A 23,653-nucleotide genomic window follows, 5' to 3' on the forward strand; every position below is an offset into this window, starting at 1 on the left:
TGACGGAGATAGAGATAGAGATAGAGATAGAGATAGAGATAGAGATAGAGATAGAGATAGAGATAGAGACAGAGATAGATCTCCCATCTGCTGGTTTTCTCCCCAATAGGCCTCTAAAGTTGTGCTGGTGGTGACCAAAGTCAGGATCCTGGAACTTCATCCAGGTCACCCACATGGATGACAGGGACCCAAGTACTTAGGCCACCAATTGTTGTCTTCCAAGTCACATTAACAGGTAGTGGAACCACCAGAGGATCCTCAAGGATTGGAATTGTTGCTGCTATGTGAGATGTTGGATTGGCAAACAGCTGCCTAACCCACTGGGCCACACTGCTTGTCCCCTCCCCCTTACCCCAGTTGACTTTTTTTTTTTAAGATTTATGTATTTGTTTGAAAGGCACAGTTACAGAGAGGTAGAGGCAGAGAGAAAAAGAGGTCTTCCATCTGTTGGTTCACTCGCCAAATCGCTGCAACAGCCAGAGCTGTACTGATCCGAATGCAGGAGCCAGGAGCTTCCTCCAGGTCTATGACATGGGTGCAGGGGCCCAAGGACTTAGGCCATCTTCTGCTGCTTTCCAAGGCCATAGCAGAGAGCTGGATCACAAGTGGAGCAGCTGGGACTGGAACTGGTGTCCATATGTGATGCTGGATCTGCACATGGTGGCTTTACCTGCTATGCCACAGTGCCAGTCCCAAGATATTTTTCCATTCACTGGTTCATTCCTCAAATGACCAGAATGGTCATGACTGAGCCAGGGGGAAACCAGGAAGAAGGAAAGACATCTGGGTCTCCCACATGAGTGACAGGGGCCCAAGTTCTTGAGCCATCTTCTGCTGCCTTCCCAGGTACCTTAGCATGGAGCTGGATCAGAAGTGGAGTAGCTGGGATTAAAACCTGTGCCTCATTATGGGATGCTGGCATTGCAAGCAGTGGCTTCACCTGCTGTGCCACAATACCAGCTCCAATGTTGTGCCAGTTCTTCTAAATGCCACCCCCATTAAGGGAGACTGGACCTGGCCAGCAAGGGAGGCTCGGGTATGGTGACCAGGGTGCCCACAGCTCCTGATGGGCCTTGGTTATCTTAGGCTCTTGTCTGAAAAGGCTCCAGAGTCCCAAACTGCAGTCAAAGAAAGAGGCCAACAGGGGGAGCCCCAGGGCCAGCTGCCACCCTGCGTGGGGTTCTGATGCTGGGCTATGGGCCAAGACCTCTTTGTAAGTGGGAGGAAGGAAGCCCCCCAGGCTGGGTAGGGAAGCCTGAGGAGGGTGCCCTGGTCCTGCTTTTACTCAGGCCTGGAGCGTGGTTGCTGGATGGCCCTTTCACCGATTTTCCCAAGTCACTGATTTGATTGGAATGTTGGTGAATCCACAACATGAGAGCACACAGCTGCTGTGGGCTGAATGGGATTTGGCTCCTGAGCTCATGCAGTTTTTTTTTTTTTTAAGATTTATTTTATTTGAAAGATAGACAATTATTCTTAGGTGTTTAAATTTTAACTGAAAAGTGATCCCTGTTAAATTTAAGAGTGGAAAAAGAGAGGGAGGAGATGTACAATTTGGGACATGCTCAAGCTGACTTGCCCCAAATGGTGAAGTTAGAAATGTGCCAGGGGATTCCAATACAATCGCATCAAGGTGGCATGTACCAATGCCATCTCACTAGTCCAAGTGATCAATTTCAGTTCACAATTGATGGCTCTGATAGGTCTAAGAGTCAAAGGGATCACACAAACAAGACTAGTGTCTGCTAATACTAACTGATAGAATCAAAAAGGGAGAGAAGGATCCAACATGGGAAGCGGGATACACAGCAGACTCATAGAATGACAGATGTCCTAAACAACACTCTGGCCTCAGAATCAGCCCTTAAGGCATTCGGATCTGGCTGAAGAGCCCATGAGAGTGTTGTAGGCATGGAAAGCCAAGATACCATGGAAAAGAAAAAAAAGAAGAAGACCTAAATGAAAGATCTCTGTTAGTGAGATCCCAGTGGAAAGAACGGGGCCATCAAAGAAGGAGGTACCTTTCTCTGAAGGGAGGAGAGAACTTCCACTTTGACTATGACTCTATCGGAATAAGATCAAAGTCAGCGAACTCTAAAGGCTTCCATAGCCTTGGCAACTCATGACTAGAGCCTAGGGAGATTACTGATGCCATAAACAAGAGTGTCAAATTGTTAAGTCAGCAACAGGAGTCACTGTGTACTTAGATCCCATGTGGGATCTGTCTTTAATGTGTTGTCTAATGTGCAGTGATGCTAAAACTAGTACTGAAACAGTATTATTACACTTTGTGTTTCTGTGTGGGTACAAACTGATGAGATCTTTACTAATTATATACTGAATCAATCTTCTGTATATAAAGATAATTGGAAATGAAAAAAAAACCTGGTGTTAAATTGGAAATGGCATAGAAAATTAATTAATTTTAAAATATATATATATATTATGTAGGATCTCTGTCTTTAATGTGCTGTACACTGTTATTTAATGCTATAACTAGTACTCCAACAGTATTTTTTTCACTTTGTGTTGCTATATGGGGGCAAACTGTTGAAATCGTTACTTAATATATACTCAACTGATCTTCTGTATATAAAGAGAATTGAAAATGAATCTTGATGTGAATGGAAGGGGAGAGGGAGCGGGAAAGGGGAGGGTTGCGGGTGTGAGGGAAGTTATGGGAGGGGGGAAGCCATTGTAACCCATAAGCTGTACTTTGGAAATTTATATTCATTAAATAAAAGTTTAATAAATGAAAAAAAAGATTTATTTTATTTGAAAGACAGAGTGACAGAGAGAAGTAGAGAAAGAGGTCTTCCATCTGCTGGTTCACTCCCCAAAATGGTTGCAACGGCTGTAGCTGAGCTGATCTGAAGCCAGGAGCCAGGAGCTTCTTCCAGGTCTCCCACATGGGTGCAGGGGTCCAAGGACTTGGGCCATCTTCCACTGCTTTCCCAGGCCATAGCAGAGAGCTGAATTGGAAGTGGAGCAGCTGGGACTTGCAGGCAACACTGGCCCCTCATTTAGCTTTTCTAACCCTAAGTCATAGACTTAGGATACTGAAAGGGTGGGAACTTCATTTAGTTATGGTGTTTAGGAAGTGCACCTTGGGGTTGAAGACTGAACTCTTCCACCCCACATGCACCTCCCTGCTAATGCCCCTGGCAAAGCAGTGGCAAGATGGCCCAAGTGCTCAGACCTCTGCCGCCTATGTGGGAAATTCAGCTGGAGTTCCAAGCTCTTGGCTTCCACAGTGCCCCATCCTGGTGGTAAGAGGCTCTCTGGAGAGTCAACCAGCAGACAAATGATTCTTGCTCGCTCGCTCACTCTCTCTCTCTCTCTCTCTCTCTCTCTGTATTTTGAAGAATTTTTTTTTAAAAAAAAACCACAAACTTTAGAAGAAGAAAAAAACAGCAGTGGGAGAGCCTTAGGTCCCTGGGGAGCTCTCCTTGCAATGCTGTTCTTATGAGCGTGTTGGTTCTGGAGGTCTGAGTGGGGCCCAGCGGCTGTCCCTGCTTCCTGGATAAATGTGGGCCACTCTCTCTGCCCGTGCCTCATCCATCCTGTCCTCTGGCCTCAGCCAACAGCTTAATCGATGGAACTCATCCAATCTTGAACGGGGAACATCCCAAGCCATGCACCCAAGCGAGTGTCCTTCTGTCCCGAGTGGCTTGTTGTGGGTTCCTTGGCTAGTGCGGAGCTGATTCGCACAGAAGATAAAAGGCGGCACCCTAGGGGGTGTCCCACCCAAGTTGTATTTGTAGGCTAGCAGAGATGGTTCCTTAGATCTGGTCAACCGCAAATCTCTCTCTCTCTTAAAAAAAAGATTTGTCTTTAATTGAAAGGATGAATTACAGAGAGGCAGAGGCAGAGAGAAAGAGAGAGAGAGGAAGAGAGAGGGAGAGAGAGTCTTCCAACTACTAAGCAATCTGGGATTTGGTTTTCTTACTACAAAAATGAGGCTCTGGCTGCCCTGGTGGGAGCTGAGGCTCTGCGAGGGAACTTTGTTTCCCCAGCGGGCAGAACCGCTCCTCATCAAGCCCAGCTCGGTCCCTCCAGGGTCCCCCCAAAACAGGACACCCTAGAATTCCCCCCGCGCACCCTCCACCCTCTAGGAAAATCCAGAAGATGCAGGAAAAGCTGAGGCCCCTACCCTCAAGGGGGCAGAGTCATTCCCGTGCCCCACGGAGTGCCGAGCGGCTAAGGGCGCCCCTGGGCCATCCAGAGCCCCGAGGGCAGCACCTGTCCCGCGCTTCGCTGGGTTCAGGGACAGCGAGGACTAAGCGCCAGCTTCAGTCCTGGGCGGTGCCAGTGCTAGCCTTGGCCCCGCCCCTCCGGCACCGATTGGCCAGGCCGCGTTCTGGGGGCGGAGCGTTCGCCCCGCCTCCGCCGGACCCGGGAACCCTCCTGAGGCGCCGGCGGCGGGGACAGCGGAGCCATGATTGCCCTCGGTCGTGCTTCGGGGGTCCGCGCCGGCGGCTGGGGGCACGCGGGGCGCGCCGTGCGGGGACCGCCCCCGCCTCTGCCCGTCCTCTTTGTGGTGTTGGTGGCGGCGCCTGGCACTCGCGCTGCGGGGTACGAGGTGAGGGAGCCGGCCGGGGGAAGCCTGAGGAGGGTCCGGGGGTGTGGACGGGTCCGATCCGGGGGTGCCTGGAGGGGCGGCGGGTCCCACACGGGATCCGAATGCGTGCGGGCTGCATGGAGGGGGTCCCCGCCTCCCTGGTCCCCGGGCCGCCGGCCTGAGCTGTGCAGCCCCGTGAGGGCGGTGTGGGGGCGGCGGGGGGCGCTCAGAGAGAACCGGGGCTGTGGACGCCGCCTCCCTGAAGTCCACCCTGGCTCCTCCACTTACTGTGCCCAGGTCACTGCCCTCTGTGTGCCCCAGGACGCCCGCAGGACAGCTGTGTGCGGGGCTGAACGCACCTCAGCCAGGACTCTGATGATTTTCCCAGGGCAAGAGGGAGAGCCACGCTGGGGGGCTGTGCGGGGTGGGAGCTGTGCGTGTGAGCACCACAATGTGTGTGTCCTGCCTGGGAGGGTCTGGCCTCCTCTGCACACAGGCTCAGGTCGAGGCCCCACCACTGCGCCACAATGTCAATCATGCTCTCCACTGAGTCAGGCCCTCCCCCACTCCACTTCCTTGCCCTGGGGGTACTGATCTGTGTGTGTGTGTGTCTGTGTCTGTGTGTGTTGGGGTCCCTGTGCAGACATGCCCCACGGTGCAGCCAGACATGCTGAACGTTCACCTGCTGGCCCACACACATGATGACGTGGGCTGGATCAAGACAGTGGACCAGTACTACTATGGGGGTAAGTACTCGGTGGGTGTGGCCCCAGACACCCATCATGGGCCTCAAATCCCTTCTGAGCCCTGGACAGCAGGGTGGGGGCAATGCCTGGCCTGGGCTCCTGTGTGGAGGAGGGTCCCCCTGGCTCTCCTGGTCCCTGAGTGCCCAACCCCATGTCCACAGCTCAGAATGAGCTCCACCACGGGGCCGTGAAGAACATCCTGGACTCTGTCATTTCTGCCCTGTGGGCAGAGCCCAGCCGCAGGTTCGTCTACGTGGAGATGGCCTTCTTCTCCCGTTGGTGGCACCAGCAGACGAACGCAACCCAGCAAGCCGTGCAGGAGCTGGTGCGCCAGGGTGAGCCTGCCCCAAGGGCGGGGAAATGGAAGCCCAGCTCAGCTTCCTCCTGTAACCCTGGCTTCTGAGATTTCTCTCACTGTTGTGCAGGCTGTACAAGAGCGTGGCTGTTCCTGTCTGCACTGACCCAGTCTGGAAAGCACCTGTGTGTCCTGCAAAGCCCCACCTCCAGGGGCTCCTCTGGGAAGCTCCCACTCCATATCTGGATACAAGGATCTGGGAGTGAACCTTTTTCTACTTCCAGGCCTACCAAGACAAGGAGACCGCTCATCCCAGCACCACTCTCCCTGGCCTGGCTCCCAGCCCTTGACCCCGACCTTGACCTCTCCCACAGGGCGCCTGGAGTTTGCCAACGGTGGCTGGGTGATGAACGACGAGGCGGCCACCCACTATGGCGCCATCGTGGACCAGATGACGCTGGGACTGCACTTCCTGCAGGACACGTTCGGCGATGACGGGCGCCCCCGTGTGGCCTGGCACATCGACCCCTTTGGGCACTCTCGGGAACAGGCTTCGCTCTTTGCACAGGTGCTGTCTGGACCCATCTTGGATCCACTCCTTCACTCACTCTGACTCCTCCCTCAGGCTCTTAAGCCCCGCCTTTTCCCTACTATCTCCCTCGGACCAAGTCTTGGCTCAGTGACACCCAACACCTTGAGCTGGCTGTCAGTCCTGTCAGGTACCAACCCACAATGGCCCCTGTCCTCCCAGCTGTCCTTCTCAGTTTTCCGACCCCACCCCACTTGCTAAGATCCTGGCTCCACCCCAAGCTGAGTGACAGGTGGAGGCCTGGGGTGCTCCATTCCCTGAGTTCTGACCCCTTCCATCCTCAGACTGTGGAAGGCCGTGTTGTTGTAGGGGAGGTAGCAGTGGATTCTGACTTTGGTCCCGCCTCCTCCCTGCTGTCACATGGTCTTCTGATCCTTCCTCAAGCTTGGAAATAAACTTAGTTTGAGCTCCACTGTCCACCTGTGCTCTGCCCACCCCTCCCAAGCCAAGGGGAGCTTGATGGTTGCGGACTAGACACTCATTCCCGGTGCTCCCTCCTACCCCACCACCCCTAGATGGGCTTTGATGGTGTCTTCTTGGGGCGTGTGGATTACCAAGACAGAGAGCTGCGGCAGAAGAAGCAGGAGATGGAGCTGGTGTGGCGGGCCAGCGCTAGCCTGCAGCCCCCGACTGCCGACCTCTTTACTGGTGAGGCTGGGGGTGACCTGAGCAGTCCCCCAGCGCCCCAGGCTCACACAGACCCTGGGCTTGATTGAGTGCACTGCTATCAGCGTCTTCAAATTCTTAGTCCACTATAGAACCAGGGCCTAGAATTTTCCTTTGCCCTGAGCCCTGCAAATTCTGTGGCCTGCTCTGGGGGAGACTGGCCAGTTTGGACCCTAGGGCAGGTCAGGAGGGTGGGGCCCCCTGAGTCTCGTATGGCCCACAGGTTTGCTCCCCAATGTTTACGACCCTCCAAAGCACCTGTGCTGGGACCTGGTGTGTGATCATGACAGCTCTATGGTGGGCGACCCTTTCAGCCCTGAAGACGATGCTGATGTGTTGGTTGATCACTTCCTGGATGTGGCCGCTGACCAGGTAACCGGGTGTCCAGAACCGGAGAGACTCAGGTGTACAATGCTCGGAGCATTTCCCATGGCCCTGACACTGCCCAACACCTACTCACAGCCCCTGGGGGAAGATACTGTTCCCATCACTGTGTCCATGTCCCCATCCGGCTTTGCAGGCGTTCCTCATAGAAGCATGCAGGAGCCAGCCAAGCACTGAGCCTCGGAGTCCTCAGCTGTGTAGTGGGTAAAGGAGAAATGCTGACCAGCCTGTGGCTACTGTGTGTGCCTTTGCCCTCTGGTGCCACACTGCCACCCATACATTCTGGATCACATATGAGGGGTCATTACAAAGCAAAGCTCCTGGAAACACATATTGAAAAACTTGAATAGCTTTCAAAATTTTTTTGCATCAAAATAACTTATCTTTTATACCTTTTTTTAAAAAATTATTTATTTATTTGAAAGGTAGAGTTAGAAAGGCAGAGAGAGAGAGAGAGAGAGAGAGAATCTTCCATCAGCTGGTTCACTCCCCAGATGGTCGCAATGGCCGGAGCTGCACCGATCTGAAGCCAGGAGCCAGGAGCTTCTTCCAGGTCTCCCAAGCAGATGCAGGGGCCCAAGGACTTGGGCCATTTTCTACTGCTTTCCCAGGCCGCAGCAGAGAGCTGGATCGGAAGTGGAGCAGCCAGGACTCGAATTGGTGCCCATGTAGGATGCTGGCACTTCAGGCAGTGCCTTTACCTGCTATGCCACAGTGCCAGCCCTCTTTTATGTCTTTTTTTAAAGATTTATTTATTTATTTGAGAGGCAGAGTTACAGGGAGAAAAGGAGGGAGAGTCAGAGAGATCTTCCATTTGCTGGTTCACTCCCCAAATGTCCAAATGGCTGTAGCTGGGCTGATCAGAAGCTAGGAGCCAGGAGCTTCCTCTGGGTCTCCCATGTGGGGTCAGGGTCCCAAGTACTTGGCCCATCTTCCATTGCTTGTCCAGGCCATCAGCAGGGAGCTGGATTGGAAGTACAGCAGCCGAGACTCAAACCGGCACCCATATGGGATGCCAGCGCTGCAGGCAGAGGCTTAAACTACTATGTGACAGGGCTAGTCCCCTTTTATGTCTTTTTTAAAAGTTAAAAAAGGACCTATTTATTTGTTTGGATGACAGTGAGAGGGAGAGACATTGAGAGAGGAAGAGAGACAGCTTTATTCCATGTGCTGCTTCACTCACCAAGCACCTGCTATCAGCAGTTGCTGGGCTGGGCTGAAGCTGGGAGCCAGGAACTCCAACCTCATGTCCCACCTGGATGGCAGGCACTCAAGTTCTTGAGCCATCGCCTGCTGCCTTCCAGGGAGCTAACTAGCAGCAAGCTGGAATCAAGAGTGCAGCTGGGAATTGAACCCCGGCACCCCCAGGTGGGATGTGGGCATATGAGGAGGCAGCTTAGCCAATGCCCCAAATGCCTGCCCTACCTACGCTGGTATTCTGGACCAGCTGCAAAGCATCATCAGAAACTACACGGGAATGTGGATAATGAAAAAATTATGCATGGATTTCAGTGGCATCAAACTCAATTTATCTTTAAATTCCATTGTCTGCTTTTTGGAGCAAGCTCGTGTGTACCAAACACAGCTAGACACAGGGGTGGCCAGAGACAGCATAACCTGAGACTTCCTTTTGCCCCACAGTGGCAGTCCTACCGCACCAACCACATCGTGATGACCATGGGCGGTGACTTCCATTATGAGAACGCCGACAAGTGGTTCACTAACCTTGACAAGCTCATCCGGCTGGTCAACGCAGAGGTCAGTGTCCCAGCCCTGTGGTGCTCCTGTCCCAGTGTATACTTGGATGCAGGGACTTGGGTCATGGGCACAGCTACAGGTGCCATCTTAGTGTTCTCTTGCTTCTGCAACAAATAACCACAAACCAGGCAGCTCAAAACAGCAGAAATCCGTGGTGCTCCAGTTCTGTAGGTCAGCAGTTGAGCACAGATCGCACTGGGCTGGCACAGAGGTGTGGGCAGGACTGGGCACCCTCCGGAGGCTTTGGGAGAGAACCTATGTCTTTGCCTTTTCCAGCTTCCAGACACTGCCTGCAGTCCTTGGCTCATGGCCCCTACCTCTGTCTTCAAAACCAGCCACATAGCGCCTCTGTCACTTGATCTATAGTCCCATCTCGTTTTTATTCTCTTCTATCTCCCTTTTTAAATGTTTAATGAATTTTTTGAAAGGCAGAAACAGAAAATTGGGCAGAGACAAAGAGATCTTCCAACTACTGGGTCACAGTCCTCCCACCATCCCCCAAATGCCTACAGTGGTCAAGGCTGGCTCACTGACCACTTAATTTCATTTTTTTTTATTATTTTTGACAGGCAGAGTGGACAGTGAGAGAGAGAGACAGAGAGAAAGGTCTTCCTTTTTGCCGTTGGTTCACCCTCCAATGGCCGCCGCGGTAGCGCGCTGCGGCCGGCGCACCGCGCTGATCCGATGGCAGGAGCCAGGTGCTTCTCCTGGTCTCCCATGGGGTGCAGGGCCCAAGCACTTGGGCCATCCTCCACTGCACTCCCTGGCCACAGCAGAGAGCTGGCCTGGAAGAGGGGCAACCGGGACAGGATCGGTGCCCCGACCGGGACTAGAACCCGGTGTGCCGGCGCCGCAAGGCGGAGGATTAGCCTAGTGAGCCGCGGCGCCGGCCCACTTAATTTCATTTTTATATTGTTATTTATTTACTCTTGTTTTTTATCTAAAAGATGGAGAAATAGATTCAGATACATCTGCTGATCCATCCCCCACATGCCTGCAGCATGGAGCTGAGCCAGGAGCTCCTTTCGGGTCTCCCCTATAGTTGGATCCCAACTACTTGAGCTTTCCCATGGTCCCTCCCGGGTGTGCATTAGCAGAAAAGAAGATTGGAAGCTGGAAATAGCTGGAAACTACATGAAGCAGTCCAATATGAGATGCAGGTGTTTGAAGGGGTAGCTTAAGTGCCGTGTCAAAATGCCAGCCCCTTATTTTATTTCAACTTTAAATTCAGTTTTATTTGAAAGGCAGAGGGAGAGACTCCCTAAATGCTTGGGGCATGGCAAGACCAGAGCCAGGAATGGGGTCTCCCACATGGGTGGCAGGGATCCAGTGATGTGAGTGATCATCCGCTGTCCCCTAGGGTGTGCAGAACAGGAAGTCAGATCAGATCTGGGATGCAGAGGAGCCAAGACTTGAACCAGATCCTCTGAGCTGGCACGCAGGTGTCGCAAGCAGCATCTGAACTGCGGCATCCGATGGCCACTCCCCACTTCCGCTCTTCCAGACTCTTGTGATCACACTGGGCTGGTGCCTGATCCAGTAGAGTATACGTATTTTAATAGCAGCTAATTGGCAAACCTAATCCCATGTGCAACCTTAATGCCCCTTTGCCATGGCATCTACCATAGTCACAAGTTCTGGGGACCAGGACATGGTGATTTGGGCTGCTCATTCTCCTGGCCACAGATGTGTTGTGCATTTGTGACTTGCAGTTGTGGCTGGATACACAGCCACTCCTTGCCCTCCACACAGAAATGTACCTGTCCTCTCCCACCTAAACCCTGCCACTTAGTAGCTCTGTGACTTAGAGAGGTTCTTAGGCACTCAGTGTCTTAGCTTTCTCATCTAATAAAATGGGTACAGGTGTTGAGGTGGATTCATTTCTGAGAGGAAGAGCGTGGTGGGGGCAAGAGGCGCGGAGTCACCACACAGACCCCGGGAGACAGGTGAAAGCAGGCCTGAGGCTAGCAGCCTGCAGACTCGTTTATTTCACTTGCTACAGCTGCTTATATAGCCAAGGCAGCCAATCCAGTCAAGAGGCGGTCTATGCCCTAATCAATCACAGCCTGTTGCCAGGCAGTTTCCAAAGCCATCCAATCACACCCTGTTGCCAGTCAGGCTCTGTTGCCAGGCAGTTTCTGAAACCATCCAATTATGTCCTGTTGTCAGTCAGACTCTGTTGCTGTGTGGTTTCCAAAGCCATCCAATCACGACCTGTTGCCAGGCAGTTTCTGTTGCCAGCGGCCATCTTGGCATGGCCTTCTCATTCCACCACATTTCCCCCTTTTCATTTATTTTTGAGCAACAGGAGGCATGATTGTTAGCCATACCATTGTTGACCCCGTTTCCATGTGGTCTCTGTACACAGCTGTGCCTGTCTTAGGTTGTCACCCAGGGAATCTTACCCGTCATTGACTAACCAGTACTCAAAATGGGAGACCACAGGAGTGCTTGCTCAGATGGGGGTAGGAATGAGGAACAGTTGTAATCAGGAATGGCATGACCACACACAGGCTGTGGGCCATTTGAGTGGCTGACCAGAGCTAGTGGGGTATAAAACAGTAGCGGATGTGGCTATGGGCAGTTTCTCAGGGTAGGATGATAGGGCAGGTGCATCCGCTAACAAGGCAGACTCTCAGTCTTGTTCAGCTGGTTCTGGTTGGCTGTCAGTTGCAGGCTTGATGTTTCAGGCTGGTACACAAATGGGCTGTTCTGCATTCTCTGGAAAGACACAAGCATATCCTCAACCCTTGGTTAGCAGAGGGTGTGGTCCCTTCCAATCTCCTGTCAGAGGGTCTTTCCACCTAACCATAGGGGCTGGGGTCTGGGATGGAAAGGATCCCCAGAAGCTGGGCTGATCCCTTGGGAATCAAAAGTAAGAAAATCAACAGTTAAAAGGACCTCAGTCAAAGCAAGCTGTGGGTCTGGGGGCATATGATTGTTTTTCTGTCTTTGTAAGAGATCTTTAATCATCCTATGAGTTCTTTCAATGATTGCCTGTCCCTGTGGGTTGTATGGGATACCTGTGACAGACTGTATGTTCCAGGATTTCAGGAAGGAATTAAATTCCTATGATGTATACACTGGCCCATTATCAGTCTTTATGGTCCAGGGGACACCAAGGACCAGCATGGCTGATTTAACCGCCTTTATCGCATTACTAGTCTTTTCTCCAGATTGGGCTGTTGCAAATACAGCCTTTGAATAAGTATCTACCACCACATGGACAAACTTAAGTTTACCAAAGGAGTTGATGTGGGTGACATCCACTTGCCAGAGCTTATTAGGAGCAAGGCCTCGCGGGTTCACTCCTGCTTGTTGCAGTGGGCCTAACGGGGTGAGGGGTGCACAATTCTTGCAAGAGTGCACTAAGTGTTTGCATTGGCTCATTGTTAGCTCTGAGAAAAGCAATTTTATGTTGCTTGCTGACATATGAAATTTTTGGTGTAGAATATGGGCTTGTATAGGTGTATCAGCAGGGTTTACCTCCTATGTGGCTACTATCCATTTAGAAATGTCTTCATTACGGACTGGGGTGATTGCAGCTTTTGCCTCTTTGGTAGCACTGTCCCAAGCTAATTGTTTGACTAAATTGTCTTGATCGGGGCCAGGCGGTAATCTTTTCTCTACTGCCTCCAAGACTCTGGCAAGGAAATCATGGAACCACTCGCCTGGGCCTTGAACTAGGTTTCTAAAGAGCTGACTATAATTAGGAGGATTTATATTTTTTAAGGCTCTAAGTGCCAAATCTCTGACCTGATCAAAATAGGCAACTATTCCAATGTGGGCCTGTTCATGAGGATATATGTAGGTGCTGCGGTTTGTAAGCATATCAAAGGTTACTGCAATTCCATAGGCAGCATTATTCCTCACCACAGTTTCAGCCTCATGTGGCTGCTAACATGAGTTGAAGGAGTTCATTTGCATTGATGCAGAACAGTGCCTGGCATCCATGTGTTACTGTTGGCTTATGACTAACCTCCTGCTCCTCCTTTAACACCCCAGCTCCCCTGTCTCCCCCTCCAGGAAGCTCACCCAAACCCCAGGCAGAACCCTGGCTCTTTGCTCTGGGATCACACAATGCCTCTGATGCTGCAGTCAATTGTAACTACTGTTCAATGTTGCTCTTCACCTGAGCTCTGAATTCACGGCGGGTGGGGTGGACTCTGGATATAGATGGTGTCTGAAACCTGAGCATGGCTAAGAGCAGGCTGACTGCTGATCGAACACGGGGTGTGCGTCCATACAGGTCACTGCAGTGGGCCCTCTGCATCCACTGCTCCACAGTGGGTTCAGCCTGGGATGGTGGCATCCCATATGGGCATCCGTTGGAGCTCTGGCTGCTCCACTTCCAACCCAGCTCCCTACTAATGCACCTGCAAGAGCAGTGAAAGATGGCCCAAGTACTTGTATCCCTGTCACTCATGGGGGGAGACCTGGATGGACTTCCAGGGTCCTGGCCATTTGGGGAGTGAAGCAGCAGATAGCAGATTTATCTCTGTGTCTCCTTCTCTCTACATAACTCTTTCAAATAAATCACTGAACTTTTTTTTAAAAAACTTATGATTACTTTGGAAATTTTGTTAATTATTTATCTTACTTGTTTGCAATGTAGAGAGCACCTCTGCTCAGTCACTCCCTAATGCAAGCAACCACTGGGGCCGGCACAGGCTGAAGCTAGGAGCCCGGCTCTCAGTAATCCAGGTCTCCCAGGAACCCAAGCCTTTGAGCCCTCGCCTGCCACCTCCCAGGATGTGCAGTGGCAGAAAGCTGGAATGGGAACACAGCTGGGATTTGAACCCAGAAACTCTTACGGGGGATGTGTACATTCCTAGTCACGCCTTAACCATTGCATCAGATGCCTACCTTAGACCTTTTCTGTGGAATTTGGTTTTTCCTGGGGGTCCTGGAACTACTCCCCTGTGGATACGGAGGCAGGACTCTGTGTGTGTGTGTGTAGACATATGTAGGCACACAGAGGCATGGCCCTTCATTCATGCAAACATTGGTTGAGCACCTACTGTATACACCAGGAACACAGTACAGCAGAACAAACATCTTTTCCTCCTGTATACCAATTTCCTCCCCTCACCTCTCTCAGGAGATGGGCGTCCATTCACTACACAAACATGGGCTTTTGGCAATAATCTGATAGGGCTGCAAATATGATTATCCCTGCCTTGTGTGTCACACTTGGTTTTCCCATATGAGTTTTTCTTGCTGAAATTGGTATCCTTGAGATGGTTTAGTAAAATTTCAGATGTATTCTTGCAGTGACCATTCCAGGGGTGGTAATGTTTGACCACTGGTGTGCTCTCAGAAGGTGGACTCAGCACCTGAGCTGACAGGATGTGCGCCTGTGGGCACTGGGTGGGAGGCTGAATGTGCACACCTGTGGGTCCCGGGGACACAGCACTGCCCCCGAGGGCTCACCCACTTCCCTGCCTCCAGAAGCAGGCATCCGGGAGCCGCGTCCACGTGCTCTACTCCACCCCCGCCTGTTACCTCTGGGAGCTGAACAAGGCCAACCTCACCTGGTATTTGGGGGGGCCCAGAGGAGACGGGGGGGGGGGTGGTTGGCGCGCCCTGTGCCTCGTGACCCTGCCCTCTCCGTCCGCACAGGTCGCTGAAGGAGGACGACTTCTTCCCGTACGCCAGTGGCCCCCAGCAATTCTGGACCGGCTACTTCTCCAGCCGGCCGGCCCTCAAGCGCTATGAGCGCGTCAGCTACAACTTCCTGCAGGTGGGCGGCGCCGGCGGGAGGGGGCAGCCAGGAGGCCCCTTAGATCAGGAGCCTGAACTTGTCCACTGCTCCCCAGGTATGCAAGCAGCTGGAGGCGCTGGCGGGCCTGGCGGCCAACATGGGGCCCTATGGGTCAGGAGACAGCGCTCCCCTAGGTAGGGGTCGGCCGGCGCGGGGATGGGGACGGGAGAGGGGCTGCAGGTGGGATCCAGCCCTTGGCGGCCGCCAAGACACTAACCAAGAGGCACCTGCCCTTTCCTGTCCCCGCGGGGTCCGGGCTGAGTCCCACGGAGACCCCTCCCAACCCCCTGTGTGCCCGCAGAGGAGGCTATGGCGGTGCTGCAGCACCACGACGCCATCACGGGCACCTCCCGCCAGCTCGTGGCGGAGGACTATGCGCGACAGCTGGCTGCCGGCTGGGGGCGCTGCGAGGTGCGCGGGGCGGGGCCCGGGCGCTGGTGGATGCTGGAGGAGGCGGGGTCAGAGCTAGGAGGAGGTGGTGGTAGAGACTGGAGACCAGGAGGAACTGGGCATGGGAGACCCTGGGCGAAGATGGAAAGGGGCGGAGCTCGAGACTGGGGACGAGGGTGGATCCGGGTGGGGCGTGGTTGAGAGGTGTGGAACCCAAAGAGATTAGAGAGGAGGAGCTCAGGCTGACCTACAAAGGGAAAGGGGCGGTGCTTCAGAGGGGTGGTGTAGAGATGGGGTCAGGGACTGGTACTCCAGGCAGAGACCCGGGTGTGCATTTAGAGTGAGACCGCCCCGTGGCGCTGCTCCCCAGGTTCTCCTGAGCAACGCCCTGGCGCGGCTCAGCGGCTCCCAGGAGGCTTTCTCCATCTGCCCGGAGCTCAACATCAGCGTCTGCCCGCTCAGCCAGACGTCGGCGCGCGTGAGCGGGGTGGGGGCGGGGCGGGAGGCAGGTGCTGCGGGCAGGGCCCCAGGGGGAGGTGACCCCAGAGGTGGTGGAGCACAGGGAAGAGGAGGCAGGGCTCCCACTGATGGGGTGCACGGGTTGGTGGTAATTATTTCGGATGACTTTTGTCCGTCAAGCAAGATTTATGGGTCTCAGCCAAGCCAGGGCAGGACAGAGACCAGTACCGCTGCCCCAGTTCCACACGCCCTCCCTGTCCCCCTCCCCCAGTTCCAGGTCGCCATTTACAACCCCCTGGCCAGGAAGGTGGACCGCATGGTGCGGCTGCCGGTCAGTGCAGGTGCTTTCCTCGTGAAGGACCCCAGTGGCCACGCTGTGCCCAGCGATGTGAGCCCCTTCAGGGACTGTCACCCGTGGACACCCATGGGCACGGCCCGCCCCCTCGTGGTCACCTCCTGTCCCTGCAGATCTCTGCCCGCTCTGGCCCTTAGCATCAGCCCCCCTCGGAGCATCTCTCCCACCCGAGTGGTCCCCTTTAATCCCCCCAGGACATTTCCTCCGTGTTTCTGGAGAGCCCCTGCCTCCCAGATGGCCTCTTCCCTTGAGCCTCCTCCTCCCCTGCAGTCCTCCCTCCCTCCGTTGCCTCCCCTGTCTCTCTCCTCCCTCCCCAGGGCTCCCTCCCCTCCTTGAGTTTGCTGCCTGCTGTACTGAGTGTGATGCTTTCTGTGCGCACCCACGGCCTCTTGGCTCAGCTTCCCCCTCCCTTCTCCGAGGTGCTGCTGCTTCCCCAACCAGAGGGCCAGAAGCCCAGCCCAGAGCTGCTGTTCTCCGCCTCGGTGCCAGCCTTGGGCTTCAGCATCTACTCCGTAGCCCGAGTCTCTCTCCGGAGATTCAAAACCCACACCCCCCAACCCATTTCTCAGAAGCCTGGGTCAGCTGTCTTAAATATCAAAAATGAGGTGAGGCTCTTTCTGGACCCTTCTCCCCAGGTCTAGTGATGAACCCAAGTGTGCTGGTGAGCAGTGTGGGCTCTGGGTTGGCAGTGCCAGGCTTGCCAGTCTACCCTAATCTCACACTCTGATGGGAAGACCTTGAGTGAGCAATCTTCATGGGAGCCTGCGAGTCCTTTCCCAAGGCTGTTATGGGGACCCAGTGTGGGCACCAGTGACACTGGATGGATATGTCCAAGCTGATGGCAGATGAAGAGCTGCAATTTTACTTATTTAGTTTGAAGTTTGAAGTTTGAAGGTTTATTTATTCATTTTAAATGCAGAAGGAGAGAGAGAAATATCTTCCTTCTGTTAGTTGACTCCCAAAACAGCCCTATCAGTGAGATTGGCCAGGCATCTGGAATACCACCCTGGTCTTCAGTACCAGTAGCAGGAGCACAAGCACTGAACCACCTGGTGCTGCATCCCAGGCTCATTAGCAAGGTCGAGGTTGGAAGCCAAGTACCTGGGGGTTCCGATTACAGATGCTGCTCTGGGAAGCAGCAGCTTAACGTGTTGCACCACACCGCCAGCCCCTGGGGTCTACTCTTGATTGTGGAAGGACTGAAAGCTTCCCCATGCACCAGTAGGAGTCATGTGGGTGCTGGCATCCTGGGCCGAGTGTCAGGTGCCCACCTTGGCTTTGGGCTGATGCAGCTGAGATCTGTGATTGGAGTCAAGGTGTCCCAGGTGCCCTCCTGGAGAAGGTCCATAGCACCAGTCGTGAATGGCCACTGGGTGATGAAGGCAGAGTTGTTAAGGTTCTCTAGTGGGATCAGGTGTGAGGAGTGGGAGAGCGAGAGGAGGAAGTGAGGGCTGCAGGGTGTTGCGCTGAGCTCCAGGAAGAATGGAGCTCCCATTGGCTGAGACCATGGTCATACACTTCTGTCCACCTTTGGCTGCCCAGCATATCCGGGCTACCTTCAACCTCGAGACGGGTTTCTTGATGCAGATTGAGGACCTGGAGCAGAAACTCGTGCTGCCCGTGAACCAGTCTTTTTTCTGGTGAGGGGGATAAGGAGGTGCCAGGGAGGTGGGGAGCAGAGAGCTGAGGTCCCTTACCTGACTCTCACCTACCTTGCCTGCAGGTATAAAGCCAGTAGAGTTGGCCAGAAAATCAGCCCACCCTCTGGCGCCTACATCTTTAAACCACACCAACAAAAACCACTGCCCGTGAGCGACTCAGCTCAGATCCACCTGCTGAAGGTCAGGAAGGAAGAGTGGGCACTGGGGATGGCGGGCAGGAGTGTGTGGAGTTCGGGTGGGTGGTGTGCAGGTGCCAGGGAGACAGGAGGGGAGTCCCATCTCTCCTAGGGTGAGGGCTGAGGCCACATGGGGATACTGGTGGAGGGGCCCAAGGGCAGGTATTCTTTCTGTTCTCTCTCCTGAGGATGCACACACGATGCTGTTCACACCTGCTGTGGATTCAGGATAAGTCTTAGAGTGGGAAAGCAGGGCTGGTGTGTTCCCACTGAAGCCTTGGGTGGGAGAGAGCCCAATGTTGGTCCTCGCAGAGGCCTCCGAGGTCTGTGGCAAGAGGAAGTGTTATTGGGGTGGAGATTTGGAGGTGACACTTGGGTAGATGCTTGAGTGAGACCCATTTAGGGTAGGTGTCTCCCAGGAGTGACCTTTTCCTGGGACTGTCACTGATGTGTCCTCTGAGGGAGGGAAGAGGCCAGATGGTGGCAGGACCCACAGTTGTGCAGGCTCGAGACCCAGAGAGTTGACAGCTGGTCCTCTGGAGGTGAAGGCTCCATGCCCAGGTCACTGTAGTAGGATGCAATTTTGCCTGTTGTGATTGGCTGACCTGAAGCCACTGTGCCTGAAATAAGATAGAATGCTTTTTCTTTCTAACAGAAGATCACGCTGATGTATCTGGGGGAGGTGGGCTGATGTCACAGTCACCCAGATCCCTTCTGTCTCCTGGCACTGCCTGCCTCAACACTCACAGACCACAGTGGCTGTGCAAGCTCCAGCCATTCACCTGTATTTGAGACAGTGGGAAAGGGAGAAGGAGAAGGAGAGGGAAGGGAATGTTGTTTATATGTCTTGATCAATTTCCATGGGGCAGGCTGTCTCACACAGCTACTGACAGCGTCAGGGAAGATGGGACAACATAGATTTTTCTTTTCTTTTTTTTTTTATTTAATGAATATAAATTTCCAAAGTACAGCTTATGGATTACAAAGGCTTCCCCCCAAAAACTTTCCCCCCACCCGCAACCCTCCCTTTTCCCACTCGCTCTCCCCTTCCATTCACATCAAGATTCATTTTCAATTCTCTTTATATACAGAAAATCAGTTTAGTATATATAAAGATTTCAACAGTTTGCCCTCACATAGCAACACAAAATGAAAAAATACTGTTGGAGTACTAGTTATAGCATTAAATAAGAGTGTACAGCACATTAATGACAGAGATCCTGCATGATATTTTTTTAAAAAGATTGATTACTTTTCTATGTAATTTCCAATTTAACACCAAGGTTTGTTTTTTTTTTTTCATTTTCAATTATCTTTATATACAGAAGATCGCTTCAGTATATACTAAGTAAAGATTTCATCAGTTTGCACCCACACAGAAACACAAAGTGTAAAAATACTGTTTCAGTACTAGCTATATCATTACTTCACCTTGGACAACCTATTAAGGACAGATCCCACATGGGACGTAACTACACAGTGACTCTTGATGTTGATTTAACAATTTAACACTCTTGTTTATGGCGTCAGTAATCTCCCTAGGCTCTAGACATGAGTTACCAAGGCTATGGAAGCCTTTAGGGTTCGCCGACTTCGATCTTATTCCGACAGGGTCATAGTCAAAGTGGAAGTTCTCTCCTCCCTTCAGAGAAAGGTACCTCCTACCTTGATGGCCCCGTTCTTTCCACTGGGATCACACTCCCTGAGATCCTTCATTTAGTTGTTGTTGTTGTTCTTCTTCTTCTTCTTCCTTCTTCTTCCTTCTTCTTCTTTCTTCCTTCTTCTTCTTTCTTCCTTCTTCTTCTTTCTTCCTTCTTCTTCTTTCTTCCTTCTTCTTTCTTCCCTCTTCTTTCTTCCTTCTTCTTCTTCTTCTTCTTCTCCTCCTTCTCCTCCTTCTCATTCTCCTTCTCCTTCTTCTTCTTTTTTTTTCCCACAGTGTCTTGGCTTTCCATGCCTAAAATACTCTCATAGGCTCTTCAGCCAGATCCAAATGCCTTAAGGGCTGATTCTGAGGCCAGAGTGCTATTTAGAACATCTGTCATTCTATGAGTCTGCTGTGTCTCCCCCTTCCCACAACATAGATTTTTCCAGAGAGCCACATGCCCAGTTAGGACTGTGCTTTTAAAAAGGGAGGTGGGGTAGTGGTGGGCAGCAAGCACACGGGCCCCACTCAAGACCTCTGTGTCTGAGACTGGGGGGAAGTGTGGGCATCACATCCAGGCAGGTGCAGTGATGGGTGGGAGTCCTGTGCAGTTTTGGGGTTGGACCCTGATGGAAGCTTCTGGAGGGTTCACAGCAGGTGGCATTTGCACATCTCCCCTCTGCCCAAGGCTGGGCTGACCCCCGCCCTCTGCCCTGTGTGTCCTCAGACACCCTTGGTGCAGGAGGTGCACCAGAACTTCTCAGCCTGGTGTTCCCAGGTGGTTCGCCTGTACCACGGACAGCGCCACCTGGAGCTGGAGTGGACTGTGGGGCCCATCCCTGTGGGGTGAGTGCATGGGCAGGGGCTGGGGCTACAGACAAAGGCAGAATGGAGTTTGTTTATTTTAGAAGTATGTAAAATAAAACAAGAAGGGGGCTGGCTTTGTGGCACAGTGAGTTGAGCCACAGTGGGTGATGCCAGTAGCATATATCAGTGGCCTGTTCATTCTCTCACTGCTCCACTTCCGGTCCAGCTCCTTGCTAATGCTTTTGGAGAAGCAGCAGAATATGGTTCAAGTATGTGGGTTCCTGCTACCCATGTGAGAATCCCAGAGTTCCAGATTCCTGGCTTTAGCCTGCCATAGCCCTGGCCACCACATCTGTGTGGAGAGTGAACCATCTGTTGGAAGATCTCTTACTCTTGGGTCTCTCTCTCTCTGTGTCACTGTTCTTTTTTGTCCTTGTCACTGTTCTCTTAAACAAAAATAAAATGAATCTTTACAATATTTATCTATTTGGAAAGAGATAAGCCCAGTGGACGCTGGGACCCAGGAACTCATGACAGTGGCAGAGCCTTCACTGCCTGTCTCTCAGGGTCTGCATGCGCAGGAAGCAGGAGCACAGCTGGGACTCAGGCCCAGGCACTGTGATACAGGGTGGCGGCGTCCCAACTGACATCTTAGCCACTTCCCCCAACACCGCCCCCACAGTGAGTTTAGATGAGGCTCACGAGCTTGCTGTCCCATTGCATACAGTGACAAGTGGGGGAAGGAAGTGATCAGTCGTTTCGACACACCGCTGGACACCAAGGGCTACTTCTACACGGACAGCAATGGCCGGGAGATCCTGAAGAGGAGGTGACGGGAACGCAGGGCACCCGCAGGGCAGTGGTGATGTGTGGGGCCCAGGGGTGGGGGCACTGGCTGATGGTGTGAATGTGGGAGGGAGAGGAAGAAGGGAGAGAGCAGAGTGGGGGAGCCAGTCCCCCAGCCTGACCAGATGACCTCCTTCCCCAGGAGGAATTATCGGCCCACCTGGAACTTGAACCAGACAGAACCAGTGGCGGGGAACTACTATCCAGTCAACACTCGAATTTACATCACGGTACCCTCCCCCACCCCGCACCTCACCGGGTACAGAATGGGGAGCGCTCTTCACTGGCAGCATCTCCCAGGTGCCGGGGGCTGAGGCTGGCTCCCCACCCCACTCTCACACTCACCCCTGCCCCCAGGACGGGAAGAAGCAGCTGACGGTGCTGACAGATCGCTCACAGGGGGGCAGCAGCCTGCAGGATGGCTCTCTGGAGCTCATGGTGAGTGGGCATGGGGGGAGCTGCAGCCAAGCTGGGGTCCTTGCACCGGGTCCCACACCAGCCCCTGCAAGACGTAGCACAAGGACACCCACTACCCCCTCATGCCCTCCTGGCTGCTGTCCCCCCAGGTGCACCGCAGGCTGCTGCTGGATGATAACCGTGGAGTGGGGGAGCCGCTGCTGGAGGAGGGCTCGGGGTCGTGGGTGCGAGGGCGCCACCTCGTGCTGCTGGACGCGGTGGGCACAGCGGCTGCGGGGCACCGGCTGCTGGCAGAGAAGGAGGTCCTGGCCCCGCAGGTGGTGCTGGCCCCGGGTGGCGGTGCCCCCTACCAGCCCGGAACGGCCCGGCGCATGCAGGTGAGGGTGGCACAGTGGGCAAAGATGGGATCAGAATGAAGCCTGCGCCAACAGTGGACTCGGTGCCTCTTTTTCTTGGCTACGCTGGGACCCACCTTGCTTTAACTTAATTCACTCAGAGGAGGTTAAAGTAAGGTCAGCCCCTAAGGTAGCCCCTGCCCAGGACTGGCCCAAGAGCCCATCCACCTTTCCTTGGTGGGCACAGCTTCAGCTCCCGCCCCTTCAGCAATGGCTGCCTGGCCTCGGCCCCGCCCCTCCTCGGGTATTCCGCCTTCCCGCCCCTCACCTCCTCCCTTTCTCCTGTGTCCTGGCTCTCTGGATCTTCTGGCCTGCCCCCCTCAACTCCACAGGGCCTCTGGTCAGTTCAGTTCCATCCCATCTGAACTCAGACCTTCTCCCACAAGAGGGCTGCCCTGTCCTCCCACGGGCTCAGTTCTGAAGGACCCCACCCACTCCTTTCCGCTGAGCCCTGCACCTACAAGCCCCACCCCTCTCTGACTCAGCCGCGGCTCTGTCTCCCTGCAGTTCTCAGGGCTGTGCCGGGAGCTCCCGCCCTCCGTGCACCTGCTCACCCTGGCCCGCTGGGGCCCAGAGACGCTGTTGCTGCGCTTGGAGCACCAGTTCGCCAGCGGGGAGGACTCGGGCCGCAACTTGAGCTCTCCCGTAACCTTGAATTTACAGGTAAGGAGACAGATGGGAAAGGAGAGAAATTGAGAGAGAGAGAGAGAGAGAGGAGAGAGAGAGAGAGAGAGAGGAGCCACCTTGGCTCCCACAGATTGGGTCCCATCCATGGTTCCACAGAGCCTGTTCTCCACCTTCACCATCACCCACCTGCAGGAGACCACGCTGGCAGCCAACCAGCCCTGGGCCAGCGGCTCCCGGCTCAAGTGGACCCCAGACACTGGTGGGCACCTAGCGTGGGAGAGGTGGGCTCCTGCCTGGGGCTGGCAGCTGGGGGCGCTGTATGAGTCGTGGGAATGTGGGCCAGGATCCAGTGTAGAACTTGAGGACCCTGGACAGATCCAGGCTCAGGGCTTCAGGGTCTAAAGTGGGTTCAGCAAACTGGCAATAGGTCCTGAGGAGTTGAACATTCCAGTCCCAGGAACAAGATTCGAGTCTCCGTGGGTGTCTAGTTCTAGAAGAGTGTCCATTTCCTGGGAGTTGCTTTGAGGATGTGAGGCAAGCGCCAGGCATTAAGAGGATTTGAGAGATCCAGGGGTGGGGTTTAGGCCTAAGCAGGTGCTAGATATGGGTAGGTGATCCCCGGGGGAGACTCTTGTGGGTGCACAGTGTGGTTAGCCCTGGGGAGGGAGTGAAGGAGGGGGAGGAAGTCTGCACCCCTCACTCTTGGGCTTCCCCTTCCCCTCCCCAGGGTTCACCCCCACCCCCACGGTGCCCCCTCTGGACCCAGCCTCCATCACGCTGCAGCCCATGGAGATCCGCACGTTTGTGGCCTCGGTCCAGTGGGAAGAGTTCGCCTGGAGCCATGGGGGTGACCTAGTGCAAGCCTGAGCTCTCTGCTCCAGGGCAACACAGAGCCTCTCCCCACCCCTCTCTCTGCTTGTTGCTGCTGCCCCCTCCCTGAACGCCATTAAAGCAGCGCCACTGAGCCTCAGGTCACTGGGGGACTGGTTGAGGCATCTTTTGGAGGGAGATAGAATGCATGATGTGCTTGCTTAAGCAACCGGCCAGAAAACCGGCCCCAGGATTGTGTCTGTTTCCTCTCTGAAGCGGGATTGGTCCTGGCCAGCCCAGGAGGC

The 23,653-nt window shown here is 53.9% G+C and overlaps 1 protein-coding gene across 1 annotated transcript; it reads left to right on the forward strand.

Moving 5' to 3' along the window:
* The first annotated feature begins 4,438 nt into the window (after nucleotides 1–4,438).
* On the forward strand, nucleotides 4,439–23,405 carry LOC133749308 (lysosomal alpha-mannosidase-like). Its single transcript, XM_062178500.1, has 24 exons — nucleotides 4,439–4,582; nucleotides 5,205–5,307; nucleotides 5,469–5,642; nucleotides 5,977–6,170; nucleotides 6,707–6,839; nucleotides 7,081–7,229; nucleotides 8,883–8,999; nucleotides 14,451–14,536; nucleotides 14,622–14,742; nucleotides 14,819–14,897; nucleotides 15,065–15,174; nucleotides 15,524–15,631; nucleotides 15,884–16,000; nucleotides 16,387–16,572; nucleotides 17,510–17,607; nucleotides 17,691–17,808; nucleotides 20,174–20,292; nucleotides 20,981–21,082; nucleotides 21,242–21,329; nucleotides 21,457–21,537; nucleotides 21,666–21,893; nucleotides 22,419–22,574; nucleotides 22,695–22,797; nucleotides 23,266–23,405. Exons 1-24 carry the CDS (start codon nucleotides 4,439–4,441, stop codon nucleotides 23,403–23,405), a joined length of 3,054 nt encoding a protein of 1,017 aa, XP_062034484.1.
* The last annotated feature ends 248 nt before the right edge of the window (nucleotides 23,406–23,653 follow it).

This window comes from Lepus europaeus, chromosome 20 (assembly GCF_033115175.1).
Source record: "Lepus europaeus isolate LE1 chromosome 20, mLepTim1.pri, whole genome shotgun sequence".
NCBI lineage: Eukaryota > Metazoa > Chordata > Mammalia > Lagomorpha > Leporidae > Lepus > Lepus europaeus.

What these genes read in the sequence shown, in the direction of transcription:
- LOC133749308 (XM_062178500.1), top strand. Translation starts at nt 4,439, where the DNA reads ATGATTGCCCTCGGTCGTGCTTCGGGGGTCCGCGCCGGCGGCTGGGGG. An exon ending in TCAGCTACAACTTCCTGCAG is followed by an intron (nt 14,743 to 14,818) that starts GTGGGCGGCGCC and finishes ACTGCTCCCCAG; the next exon opens with GTATGCAAGCAGCTGGAGGC. An exon ending in TCTTAAATATCAAAAATGAG is followed by an intron (nt 16,573 to 17,509) that starts GTGAGGCTCTTT and finishes TTGGCTGCCCAG; the next exon opens with CATATCCGGGCTACCTTCAA.